At 31.6% G+C, this 14,975-nt stretch overlaps 1 protein-coding gene across 1 annotated transcript in view; it reads right to left on the minus strand.

Annotated features, from left to right (window-relative positions):
• Positions 1-820: 820 nt before the first annotated feature.
• The window catches only part of LOC148284324 (protein Wnt-4-like), a 202,672-nt gene continuing 188,517 nt past the window's right edge, over positions 821-14,975 (minus strand). The window contains exons 3-9 of the mRNA XM_088241626.1: positions 14,635-14,779; positions 12,392-12,512; positions 9,829-9,986; positions 7,893-8,000; positions 4,530-4,676; positions 3,702-3,829; positions 821-2,066 (exon numbers count right to left, since the gene is read on the minus strand). Of these exons, the coding sequence (XP_088097752.1) occupies positions 1,865-2,066; positions 3,702-3,829; positions 4,530-4,676; positions 7,893-8,000; positions 9,829-9,986; positions 12,392-12,512; positions 14,635-14,779 (1,009 nt within the window). The 3' untranslated portion in view covers positions 821-1,864. The remainder of the gene's footprint in view (positions 2,067-3,701; positions 3,830-4,529; positions 4,677-7,892; positions 8,001-9,828; positions 9,987-12,391; positions 12,513-14,634; positions 14,780-14,975) is intronic.

A 14,975-nucleotide genomic window follows, 5' to 3' on the forward strand; every position in this document is an offset into this window, starting at 1 on the left:
GAATAATTATATGTATTAAGATATATTTTAAGGCATTGCTAAGCCCGAAATTTCTGACTTTGAGATACACAATGTACACATCATCATCATTCCCTTTCCGCACCTAATGGTGCATTGTTACACCAATCGCAGCGTATCTTGATCATTTTTTGTTACATGAACGTAGGATGATTAGTCTTACGCTTCAGGTACCAGTCCACATTAAAAAAAAAATTGCACCACAACAGGCCAGGAGGCCCCCAACTGCAATGGTAAATTACAACACAGAACACCCAGGCTTGAGAAAAACCAAATTTATTTTTTGTGTTCTCACCGGAAATCAAACCCGGAACCTTCCGTGCAAGTCAAGTGTCTTAACCACTATACCACGGAGGCCGCTAATGCAGATATGTTATAAAATTTAATTCATTAATGTTTTTAATTAGTTAAATATTGAGGTTCAATAGTGAAAATATAATATTTATAATCTGCTTTAAATAATTATATCTCGGAATATGTTCTTCAGAGATATTATCTCACTGTTGTTCACAATTTATATATTTTCGATCAGAAAATTCGATTTTACTTTACCGACAATCAAAGATAACTCTCATTTTAATCGGGGCTAAAACATTAGTCATACTTAAATTCAATGAGTCTGTTTTAATTACATTTAAGTATATTATATACGTTTGAAGTATATGGTATTAACATAAGTTGTGTCCGTTGTTTTACAAATTTAAAAATGAGCACCAAAAATATGACAAAATGATTAAAATCATACGTCATTCTAAAGAAAATTTTCTGTTCTATAAGATTCTGTACTTGCTTTTCCATTACATTTATTATTTTACTTGATTACAAGCCTTCCAAATGTCATGTCTGGTAGACGGTAGTGAGCATTTTCGACGCTTTTTTCTGTTTGCACTCAATCGAGGGAATAAATATTTCAAAGCTTTCCGCGATATTTGCGCAGTGTTTAGTAAAAATGCTATGAATTCTGTGGCTTATATCTAAAAGTACTAATGCCTGATTTAATATTTTTCTGGCCACAATTTTGTAGACGCTAGATGTAATTTTTTTTTTGTAAAATAAACTATTTTATACATACATACACGTGTTGTAACATTTTTTAAAGTGAAGTGTTAACACCCAAAATGATAAATAAATGAAAAAATATAATGTTGTGCCCAGAGGCGGTTCCTTAGTATGTGCATAATTGAAGTGCACTGCCAAGTAAAAATTAGTAATTTTATTTATAGTAAAAAAAGGTACAAAGAAAAAGGGAGTCGTTGCAATATTATACTCGTAAACATTATAATATTCAATACTAGCGCCAAAAGATCTAGCGAGATCGACTCTCGCGGACGATTTTTTCATCTTGTCTACGCATGCGCAATCGTCCCCGTGCATATTCCGTTTTGCGCAATTCTTTACCCTGAATTTGTATGAAATATACCATATCTCCTAAAATCGTCATTTGAGCGAGATAGACAACGAAGATTTGAAGTTTGAAGCTCGTTTGTAATATCACTTTGAACATGCGTAATGACATGATATTAGTACGAATTTAGTTGATTTAGTTATCTATAACGTTTAATGTTGGGCAAATTTAGCGTTTCTGATTCCGATGCGCGGGGTGTCATACTGTCATACCTGTCATATTGTTATAATATTATTGAACTTAATATAAAGCTGACAAAATGTAAAGAAATGCACTGCCAATGTTTTCCGTCAGGAGCCGCCAGTTTGTGCCCTGTTCTGTTTCTATACGCCTTAATTTTTCTGCCGCTTTCAAACCGTGGGAAAATGTCTAAAATTACACATAGATTGCAATAGTGGGTTGTTTCCCGATAAAAAATATTTGGAAATAATTCAGACTGTTCTAGTTGCAAACATGCTCTTCTTTCTTGTATTTACACCTTTCGCAAACGACATTGCAACACCAGACGAAGCGACAGCGACACTTGTCGTCCACATCGCGGACTCTCGTCTGGTAACCTCTTCCGCAACACAGCAGCCTGCATCCGTCCGGGCCGGGGCTAGTCCTGTTGCAAGCTCTTCCGTGCGTTCCAATTATCCCCATCCTAAAACATTAAAAAACCTCATTAAATATATTTTTTACTTTTTTTTATTAACTCTTAAGAGATTGGGTAAATAATCCCTCTGCGCGCTGTGATGTAACATCGTTTTATCGCTAGTAAAATACAGAATATTCTAGAGAGACGACAGCAGCAGGGTTTTTGACCTGTCATTGACTTGTTTATGTTATTACACAGTGTGTATCTTTGACTATTCTGCCTATATTTGAACTTCCGTATACCTTCTATTCTTCAATCTGCTACTTTTTGTGATGTTTATGAACTGAAATCTTTATCGATGCGTATTTGACCTACATACATACTTGGAACGCCTAAAAATGTATGAAAATTTTTATGCTTTTTCTTGGACCAGTAAATGATTCTTAAAAGACTGATAAAGTTTGCGCGAAAAAACTGATAAAATTGATTTGATCGGTACATGATCAGTGATCAATAATTTTCCGTCACTAGTGACATTAGATTAACAGCTGTCATTTTAATCAAGCTATATTTAAAGGACTACAGTGTAACATCACGACAAGAATGTGAATTGTGGTCTCACTGCTATGCAGATTTATTTTTATTGCAAACCAGGCGAGAGAAGTGTGCTTGTCAATTTAATTGATGGATGCATCGAGAAAATAGGAAACTGGATAGCTGAATACAAACTAACATAAAACCCATCAAAAACGGAACAACTATGGGTGGCTTCAGCCAGATGACATAATTTGATCCCACGTAATAATGTAGGGAGTACCGCTTTACCCACCGTTAAACTACTGGGAGTTTTACTCAATTCTGACCTTTCTCTTGACGCTCAAATTAGTAGAACGATAAGTTCATGCTTTTACCAGCTGAGACAAATTAAATGCATACGCAAAAATTTGCCGGCTGATGCCGCCCGTCAATTAATAAATGCGTTTGTAGTGTCTAGAGTCGATTATTGTAATGGTATTTATGCAGATCTACCAATGAACACAATGACTCGCCTACAATCTGTATTGAATGCTGCAGTGAGACTTATTTTCGGAATCTCTAATTTTAGTCATTCCATTACTTCGGGTTTACGTTTTCCACAGAGGGTCGAATACAAACTCTGTTGGCTTATGCATAAGTGACTGCACAACTCTGCTCCGGAATATCTAAGGGAACTATGCATTCCAGATGAACTAGCTGACAGGCGTCTCACGCTTAGATCAGCTATGTCTACGGCGAGAGAAAAAGTTATTATACATCTACGCAAACAGCGCACTAAATTTAGTGAACGCGCATTTGCGGTCGCAGGCCCTATGGCATGGAATGCTCTCCCAGCAGAGGTGCGAGGCTGTAAAAGTGAAGTGATGTTTCGGAAAAAACTTGGAACCCACTTGTTCTCCAAATCATTTGAATAAATCCGTAGCATGTGTCAGCAAAATAAATTGTTTTAATTAAATTACAAATTTAAAAGCTTCAATAAAAAAAAAATAACTATACAATCACTATGTAAAGCGCCCTTGAGGTATTATATTACGAAAATATAATAATAATAATCACAACCACTATGAGAGATTTCATGCAAGAATTCAGAATGCAGATGAACCATTTATTAATTATTATTTTTGATTGATTTTTTTTTAAGAAAAATATTTTTAAGATACATACGACTCATTTCGTTCACAATAGTCAGGAGAATCATCTAAATAAACAAGATCTGTTTTGTTCGGTTTCTTCATATCGGGGTGTAGCGGTCGAAGTTTCCTCACTTTTCTGCCCCTCTTTCGATCAACAGCCTGCAAAGAAAAACATTATTAAAATTTTATGTTGTGTTCTGTTGCGTTGTACCGCGTTGTGTTGCCTAGAGTTGCATTTTTTATTTGGTCGCGAAATTTCATATTAATTAAGGAAATAAAAAAATAGTCTGTAGAAGTCTGATTTTTCAAAACATTAAAATAAACGTATTAAAAAGTATCGTTACATCTTCCTAGTAATAATTCAAGTTTATCTAATACAAAGCTGCTTTCAGCAGTATCTAGTACCTAGGTATAATTGAACGTAGTTATGTAGAAAGCAGCCAGCCATAGAAAAGTTAAACTTTATAGATAATAGCACCTTTTCGAAAAGATTGAATAAACAAATCTACTCAACAGATGGAATGTTTTTGACTTAAATAAATGATAAACAATGAATATATCAGTTTATTTTTTATATTACAAACAAGAATTTAATTATGTATTTCACCAGTTTTAATCACTTTATAAATTCGTTAAGATTTTTCTAGTGCTGTGGGTGTTTTCTGCAAATTGAGAAATGCCATTTTTGTGATGGACACCATTTTCAGAACGTGATTAAAACAATTTTCTGTATGAAAGCGTTCTGGTTGTTTTCAGCACGACATAGAATTGACCTTACTGCACTCGATTAGATTAATATCTATTTTTTTCAAAATTGTGGACTGGCTGCTTTTAATTTATCGAATGTTTTAAAGCAAACCTTAACGTGTGAAGATCCTTCGTATCTCTGAGTGAGTCCTTCTCCGACCAATCTGAAGTTAGGCAGTTTTCTCCAGCAGACGCGGATGGAACATGACCCAGACATCCCGTGACACTTGCAAACCCGCTGCATGCGCGATCTGATGGCCTGAGAGGGGGTGATTTCAATTTATCATAATGTAGGTTTATGACTTAAATAATACGATGATTAGACGTAACTTCGCCATTGAGGTGAAAGAAGCCATAAAAATAGAAAAAAATATCTTATCATCATTAAATCATAAAAATTTGAATAATTAAACATTTATATGCGAAGTAAATAATAGAGAACGTCGTTTAGTGATGAAAATAATTGAAAAAAAACAAGTATAATAAAATAAATGAATAAAAAATAGAAAACTAACTAATACGACAACCCTTTTGTAAACTTCAAAAAGAGGGAGATGACGCATACAAATCTACCTAAAGAATTCAATTAAAAAAAGAATGAAAATATGAAAAAAAAAAATTTGGAAATATAGTGCGTTTAAATCTTACAACTTTTAATAACACAACATTATTTTTGGTACGTGTATTTTGTACATACACAAATCTGGATTTCTCCCAAGGGGGAGTAGGTATATATTTTTTATTAATATCCCTACAGAGATGAGGTAGAATTTTTTCAAATTCAGGATTATGGATATTCGAGCGTTTACAGGGCTTATGACCTGTCATTGGCTGGGTTAAGTGGCCACTTTACGTATTACAAAAATCAAAAAACATCAAAAAAAATGTTACCTGTGTCGATATTCGCTAATAAGCGGAATGGGGAATGTTGTAATACGTAAAGTGGCCACTTAACCCAGCCAATGACAGGTCATAAGCCCTGTAAACGCTCGAATATCCATAATCCTGAATTTGAAAAAATTCTACCTCATCTCTGTAGGGATATTAATAATAAAAAAAAAAACTTTTAATAAAGTAAATATTTTTGTTCATATATATTATAATGTAAATTATAATTGTATGTTTATGTTTTTTACAACTATTTAAATAAATACATTACATTACAAACCATTTCACTTATTTTTTCTCTTTTTTCTAATTACAAACAGTAATAAATGATAATGATAATGTGACCTCACTGGGTACTCTTGTCGAGGACACTTAACAATATACTTTATTATATTACATGAGATAATATGCAAAGAAGACTTAATAAACCGAGAGAAATTACAATAAACACTCGTCCCGGGTTCTGGTTTTATTTCACACACACAACTGTATTCTTTATTCACATGGACGTCGAGAGAATACAAATTTAAAATTCCCGATATTTGTGAATTTTGGCAGAGCAGAGACATCTATTGTCAGTTAGCATAACAAAAACAAAAAATATTCCCTGTCTAAACATTGTCATAAGAAAGTGGCTCGAATTGAAACATAGAGGCTAAAATGAGCTCTTTTAATTGTGCAATGAGGCTGAATTATTTTTTAAATATGTTTTTGAATATAATTACAAAAAATAAACTATGTTGTTTGAATAAATTTAAATAACATTGCTGCCGTTTTTTAGACCTCGCTAAATATTTGGTTTGCGTCTTAGCTAGATTTTAGTTACAAGTTTTACCGATAGATGAGCGACGAATGACATTAAAATGAAATTGTCTGAAAAAACTGAAATATGTAAAGACATGTTTTGTTATAAAATAGAATCTGAAAGATATAGAATCGACAAAATGCCTTTGCATTTTTAAGTAAAAATTTTTCACTCATTAATTTATCCTGATAATTACTACTTGTTCATAATAAAATGTATGAAAATCAACCTGTAACTTTGTAATTAATTTTTTAAATTTTAATATTTTGCTGTGTATTCTAAATTATTATTTTCATTCCCTACTGATTATTTATTCGATGCATTTTTTTAAAATACTATGTCTTAGAACCTAATCTAACTATTGAAATTGAATTTGTAGTCGCTACGACTGGCAACAATACTATAATTTAACAAAAGATAATATTATAATGTATGTATAAATAAAGATATAATATAAAGAGTACATAGTACATACGGATAGTTAAGAAAATAAAAAGTTCTGTAAAAGTCTCATAGTTTTAAAGTTATTTAACATTTTATAAAATTATAAGAAAATTACATCCTTTGCCACTCTTTTCGGTGGTAAGATTGGGAATCAAGAATTTTCCTCGATCTGTTTTTTGCTTAGTAGTATCGGATTAATATGCTATCAAATGTATTTTTGCGTAGCAGACAAATTTTTTAAGGGAAAAAATAATTTAAAGTTTTATGTTTTGCAAATTTTTTTGGCAAATTTGATCTGTTATGGTGTAAAAAAATATACAGTCCCCTGAATGACCCATTAAGAAATACGTTGCCATAGTCCTTAAAATATAGCTTGAGTAAAATGACAGCTGCAGTATCACTAGTGATGTAAAATTACTGATTACTGATCATGTACCGATCAAATCGATTTTATCGGTTTTTTCAGGCAAACATAAAACTATGTTTCCTAAAATTGATTGAAAAACGCAAAAACAAGCCTTAGTATGTTTGTGATGAAGACATTAAATACTTTTTTTCATGAACAACAAATGATTTATTTTTTTTATTCGATCGATTTACATTGATCAATTTGTCCCATCTCTAACATTTTTGCAAGTAAGAACGTCGTTAATAATAAGGTTTATTTTGTTTTTTTTTAGTTTTAAAGCTGATTTTATATAAATCTGTTGAGTTAACATGCCAGATACGAACGATTTTTAGTGTGTCAATATAAATCACTTCTTAGACGTTATGACAAAGGTGTGTCGTCACTTTTGCTGACAACTGTTATTCTAATCAAGCTTTATTTTAAGAAATATAATTTCCAATAGTTTCTTAAATAGTATAATATAAACTTTGAATCAAATTGTTATTAAAAAAAAGTATTTCTGCTACACAAAAATGGCAGCTAACATTCGATAGCACATTTATCCATGATCAAACCCAAAAAACAGGTTGAGACATTTTCTTCATTTACAATCTAACCACTGAAATGAGTACCAAAGGTGTAATTTTCTCTTAATTTCGAAAAATGTCTAATAACTCGAAAACCATAGGACTTCAAGACGTATTTTTGATTTTCTGATCCATTATGATCTCCCCTATTCGTAGGTATAAGGTTACCTATTCATTACGCCACACCCTGTATGTACTCTCTGTAACAGGGCTGCCAAGGTGCAATTTTTTTGGCTTTTTTTAAAAACGAAATAATTTGAAGTTTGGCAATCTTGATCTGTAATCCTGATAAACATTTTATATATATATATATCTGTTTTTGTAGACTGCTTATGTAAACGAATAAATATATAGATAAATTACCCTTCTACCGGCTTCATTATTATGAAGATTCATCAGTCCATTCTGAGATTCTTTATTTTCTTTGGAGTCCACAAATTCTCGACTAAATTGCTCGCCATAGTGGATGTCCTGAAAATATATGTAGAAATATATTTATTTATTTGACACTTTATATACATTTACAATATATATACATATAAGGGCGGGCATATTGCCTTACGGCAATTTATTCCTACCTACCCAAACCGTTCAGTTTGAGAAAATTATAAATACATGGACATATTGAATCTTACAATTTTGAAGAAGATGGGAAGGAAAGAAGAAGGATAAAGGAACAATTTAAATATTTAGATAGTGACATTTCAATCTTGACTTAAATGTAAATAAAGAAGGGGCGTCTCTAACATTAGTGGGTAGATTATTCCACAATCGAGCGGCTACTACTGTGAAAGAAGAGAGCCCGTCTGAAGAAACATCTCCTTTCTCTTCCTTAATCTCTCCTCCTTTCCACTTTCCTCTTTTTTGCTTTTTCCTTAGAGTAGAAGTTTTGATTTAAGGTAATTTATAAACAAACACGTTTATTTATATTTTTATATATCTTTAGCTTTTTGATATTTATTTTCTATGGAATATGTTCTGCAACTTGAATTATAAAAATAAAACTATTATTATATTGGTTGGTTGGAAGAAATTGCCATTTGGCAAAAAGTCCGCCAATGTACAAATAACATTATGTACAAAAAGTTCAATATTTTTTTTTCTAAATACCATGATTTAAAAACATGCCGATCAGGTCATATTTGCGCCGCTACAGTATGTGCTTATTATTTTGCAAGAGGACGGAGGTACGAGGGGTGATTTTCCAAACGCTCACACGGCCGTAGAAAACACTTTATCTCGCGTATTGTGTATGTAAATACGCGAGATAAAAGTATTTTCTATGGCCGCGAGGGCAGTTTGGAATAGTACCGCTGGTTCTCTGGTGTTGTTGGCTCTTTTGGAGATAAGTTCTGCATTTGTGGTTCTTAAGAGCTAAAATCGTTATTGTTGCGGGTGAGGTTCATCTGCCTGAATTATTTTACCTACTTCATACTAGGCAACGCTTAAAAATATTCTTTGATTGTTTTACTTCTTGTTTATCGAAATGTTTCCATACAAGGACTGAATTTAACCATTCAAAAATCAACAGATGTAAGAATTGAAACATGGAAGTTCAAATAGAAGCAGTGTATATAATGTTACAGTGTGTAAAATAGACACATTAACCATTTGAAAAATTACACTGGAGACGAATTAAAAAACCACCTTTATTACGCTAACCAGACGAGACATAACATAAATAGACCTTACAATATTTCATAAATAACCCTAATGGGTTTTTAAAAATAATAAATTAAAAAACAGAACATTCGCAAGCCCTGTAAACGCAAATTCTTTTTCTTTTTTTCTACATTCCGGGGTGATATTTCAAACGCTCTTGCAACCGAAGAAAATACTTTTATCTCGCGTATTTTGTATGTAAATACTAGATATAAAAGTGTTTTCTACGGCCTAAAAACACCGCAGGAGACCCTATCGCCGGCCAGCACTTTTGTCTCTTCCCACGCCAATCCTAAGTCTTGCAGATTAAAGCCGAAAGATCGTTATTGACGGCCTTCCGGGACATCGGGAGCCCGCAAGTATGAAGAAGAGGCAACTTGGATTCGGGCTCTCCTGAGGCATTCGCAGCACGTGTCCAAGCCAGGTCCACCGCCACACCCTCAAAACGTTCGTTAAAGAAGGTCGGTTCGTCCGTTCTCGGACTTCAATGTTAGTTATGAAATCAAACCGCCTTATGCCTAATATTCTACTCGAGCACTTTCTCTCAAAACTCAGTGTTTTAAGATTCAGTATCTCTTCTTAAAAATATTTTCAATAAATATTGCAATATACAATCATAATAATACAATTAGATTACCTCTGAGCAGCCTCCCCATTGCCAGTTCCTTGGAGCTTTCTTCCTCACTCTGTTATCGCAGGAACACTCGTTCAGTTCCCCTCGAGAACAAGATCTGGTGATGGACCACGCCACTGACGCGGAGGATATGGCGTACACGAATGCTGCCTCTCGGCTGTCTGTTGAAGACAGAATTATTATATACAACTAGTATTTAAATTAGTGATTTAAAAAACTATTTTCTTCTTCGATGGCGCTACAGCCCAAATCGAGCCATGGCCTACTTCAACTTTTTCCTTCAACGCCGCCTGTCCTCAGCAGCCATTTTCCAATTTGTAACTTGTAGAAGCTGTGCTGTATCTTTTTTTACTTCATCCTCCTACCTCAGTCTAGGTCTTTCAATTCTTCTTTTACCCCCTGGATGTCCAGTCATGACTCTCTTAGTTACTCGCGCATCAGTCATTCTCTGTTCGTGTCCAGCCCATCTTAACCTGAGCAGTTTTATGTGCATTGAGATACTAGGGACTTCATACATGCCGTACAATTCGGCATTTTGCTTAATGCGCCACTCATCTCCATCTTCCACGGGACCACAGATTCGGCGAAGAACTCTCCTTATTTTTTCTCATTTAGAAGTTTATTTAGCATATGAAATAAAAAATATTAGTATTTAACCGCTTACAGAGTTTTTATGTCTACCGGTTTAAAGGCGTACCCGTCTCTTCGTCGGGACACTCACTACACCAACATGCAAATACTAAAATACACTTTGACATTCACCATCACAGTAGTATTTACTATAGTATAGTCAACAATGTTTTGAGTTGGTCCAAATTTTTGTAGACAAAAACTGGTAAAGTAAAGTCCTTATTTTTTTCTTCTACAAAACACACAGTTTATCCCGAAGATGGCTACTGCTATGGTAGCCGAAACGACCGAACAAATCCAACTTACACGGTGTCACCCAAAAAATATACATACTAATTGTATTATGGGTTGGTAATTTCAATACTGATTTATGGTCTAATTGGCTGGGGAAGCTGCACTAAAACGACAATGACTCCAGCAGCTATAGCCCAAAAATCAAATGATGGGAAAAGTTGCTGATTAAACCTATTGTGTATATAACTACAAGATGCGCCACCAGTGACCGGCCTTGAGGGTCACCTGTCACTGTCGACATAATGAGGTTTGAACTGGGTGATGGATTTATTTATTTATACTTCCCCTTGTCCTTACCTTGTAGACGATTAGGGGGAGGTTTTAGAGCAACAGTGAAAGGAACTTTAAAAGTTGTAAATGTAAATATTTGTTCGCGTTTTTCCTTACTGAATTAAGTTAGAAGAGGAAGAATTATAATCAATTCGTAATTAAAAAAATACAATTGCTTGCTTGTATGAGTGAGTCCGAAGAAAAACATTAATTTAGTCATTAAAACGGATTCGGGCGTGTGGTGTATGCTTTCAATGTATTCGAGTATATAACTAAATGTAAATTGATCTGGTAAATATGAAACCATAAATGAACTATGTAACCAGTAATATATTGAAGAAATATTCCACAAATCACAACTTATGAACTAAAACGATCATACGCTAACACAATTTTCACTTTAAGTATTCTATATATTTTATGTTTAAATAAAAACTACTTTTACTCAACACATGTAACTATGCAACAATCAAATTATGCACATAACTCCAACGACACAATTAAAAAAAACATGAAGTCTTTATTCAATAAAATACTCGTGTTATTTACAATTTGAAAAGAAAACAAAATGTATTAAAACATATTTGTCCCGATAAATTAGTTTTTATTAAGATTCAAATTGAATAGTACGGACATAATATTGTAAGCATATAAAATAATGAACATATACTATTTTGTTTTTGATGCTTTGAAAAATTAAAAAATAGTATTGAGTAGATAAAAAAAATACAACAAAGTAGGAAAATAAGGAAAAAAATACAATTGAATTAAATTTTAAATAAATACTCGAATATATTTGAAAGATAAGAAAAAATAATAATTGTGGATGCTCATAAATGTAAACAAAACAACACAAATAAACCATGTAAATTTAAAATTTCAATTTACATAAATATACAAAAAAATACCTATAAAAACTAAGGTCTTAAATATGTAAATAATATTAGAAAGAATGAAAAGATATGGTTAAAAAGAAAATTATACAAATATATTTAACGAGATAAAAATACTAAGTTTTTTGTATGAATGTTTTATGTAAATAATAAATCAGTACAGAAACGTTCTGTCTACTTACTACTTTCGTAATAAAAACATTATTTTATTTTATTTATAGTCAAGTGGCAGCATATTAACAATCAAATTTTTAGAATCAATAATATAATCACAAGATCCTCGAGACAAAGACAACTTAAAAAAATACAAACTTACGCCACTTTTGGTCAAATTGCCTTTGAGGGTAATGCAATTAATAATCTTTGACCTACTTCCACGGTCCATTAAAACAATGGGTAAAGAGAAAATGTTTTAAAGGATTTCAAAATTCTACAATTGATGGGTGTGTAAGATGTGATGATGTAAGTTGTATACTTACTGACGGATAGAACTCCACCAAATATATCGGTGGAATTATCCACAGTGCTACAGTTCCATCTGCTATGGCGAAACTGGTGCTGGCACTCTTCAATCCCAATCCTGGCTCCTTGGGCGAGGCTCTGAAAACAGAAATATATTTTAATCCTGTGATTTAAAGGTGTGTTTCTACAGAACACTTCTAGAAATTAAACAAAGATAAAACATTCTATTATTTTAAATATTTAAATCACTAACTTTGTAAAGCATTATTATCTAATATATTTATTTATTCATTCAAAATTACACTAGTTTAAATTTTAATGAACTTATTAAGGCTTTTTAGGCTATGCCCGAGTCAAGCCGTTATAATAAACATTAAAAATACATAGTAAAATTAATTAGATTAAATTATAATGACATGTGATGCAATAGAAAAATAATCTAGAAAAACAGGGTATAAGTAATAAATAATAAAATTCCAAAGAATACAACGCAAAAAAGATCATCAGGTATAAATATTAAAATATAAATTATTCAAAATTAGATTCATACAAAATCAAATATACAAAATAATGGTATCATTAAAAACAACAAAATAATAGTAAAATAAGTAGCATAAAAAAAAAAACAAATTAAAGTATTGTTGAAATCAATAGAAAAATAATATATATATTTATTTATTTTTTCATAAACGGCATAAATTGCTTTTAACATAATATATTGAACATAAATATGAAAAAAAAATACATACATAATTACATAACAAAAAAATATAAAATTGCACAACTATAACAATAGTAACAAGTAGGTAAATAAACATAAACAGCCAACAATATTAACGAAATAAAAACATAAATATGAGAAAACAAAAAAGGAAAACATTTTTAAATATAACGAAAAGTTTAAGAATAATATTGCGAGAGAAAAAAAGAAATCGGACTCGTTTTATAACTATCAGGTCCAGAACCAAATATATCAGCCTTGTTCTCATACTGATTGCCATATCTGTGGAGCCTAGGGATAAGCGAGTGCATGTGATAGTTGGTCCTAGAGCTTGCAGAACAAAAAGGAGATGTGTGACGGGTATGTCGACCAGGTACACGGAAACACACCAACTCAAGCAAATCTGGACAGTCAATTAATGAATTGATCACTTTATTAAGTAATATTAGGTTAGTTAGGATTCTTCTATCAGAAAGTCTTGAAAGATTTGCTGAAGATAACAATTGATTATAATTCAATTAAGCAGCTGAAATATGTAGTTAAATATTAATATATTTTAGAAATATATGTAAAAACATAATTGAAATGATAATTGAGATATGGTTTCTAGAAAATCACTCAGTTTTTATATTAAGAAACATACGAAATAGGAGTAATAAATAATATGCCAAATAAGAGTAAGTACTTAATTAAATAATACAAAAATACGTAATGAAAAAACATAAAAATATTAAGATATATAAAAAGCAAATAAAAGTAAAAGTATGGAAGGAAAACAGATTTGTCAATTTACATATATTATATGTTTTTACTACATTTTTTACTTTGTATTTCACTTAGTCCTTTATCTTTATAACTGTTTCTATAAATTTATTACTGCCTTAGAACGGGATAAATAACCCTAGTTAGATAGTCAAAGCAATTTTTTTTAAATTATAATTTTGTGTATGTAATAATATATGATAATAAATAAATAAATAAATAAAATATAAAAATTAAATAACTTTGTTGTTTTTTCATACGTACCACTTAATTGTTTAATAATTTCATAACCAACTAGTTTCTGCAAAACATTATGCTTTCATTAGGGTAAATTACAAACTTCAATAATATAAAATTTACAGTTTTTAATTAACCATGAAGAAGGCATAATGTGGTTAATGTTTAATTTGTGTCCCGACAAAGAGACGGGTACGTCTTAAAACCGATAGACATTGAAAAGTCTGTAAGTGGTTATGCGCAAATATTTAGTAACATTTAGTAAATAAATAATCACTTGACATGTAACATTCATTTTCATCAAAATTTTTCGATCCGCATTCAAAAGTGCTTAGAGCACTGCATTGGCCCTCCAATTTCAATATATCTCAATAATTATTTTTACCTTGCATGATTTCGGTTCTATTTCACTTGATCTGTTACAAATAAAAAATAATGAAATCTATTCCTCATTATGCTTATTTATTAATGCTAATAATGTTCCCACTAAATTAAAAAAGGACTTTTACAATAACTATTTATATCTCAGTTTATTCTTACCGCAAGGATCTTCTCCGAGAGTCCACAAAGCTGTTTTTGTCTATCGACAAGGAAGTCCAGCCTATGACAGTTCTCCTTGTGGTTGGATGGCGTAGATGGCTCCAATTCTACGGAAGGATCCACTGGCTTTGATATTCCTAAATTCCTGAAATTAAAAAAATTAAAAAACAATTAAAAAAATACAATAAACGTATCATTTTATGCAGATAAAGAAGTGAAATTGCAAAAATAATAACAATATAATATTTAAGTTTGTAAGTGAAAATTCTTGATGGAAGATCAATGTAATTTGTTATATAAATAAAAGACGAGTGATTCTTTAATCCACAAATTTGGAAAAT

Source organism: Micrasema longulum, unplaced genomic scaffold (assembly GCF_059751315.1).
Source record: "Micrasema longulum isolate JH-2025_06_02 unplaced genomic scaffold, ASM5975131v1 h1tg000131l, whole genome shotgun sequence".
Lineage (NCBI taxonomy): Eukaryota > Metazoa > Arthropoda > Insecta > Trichoptera > Brachycentridae > Micrasema > Micrasema longulum.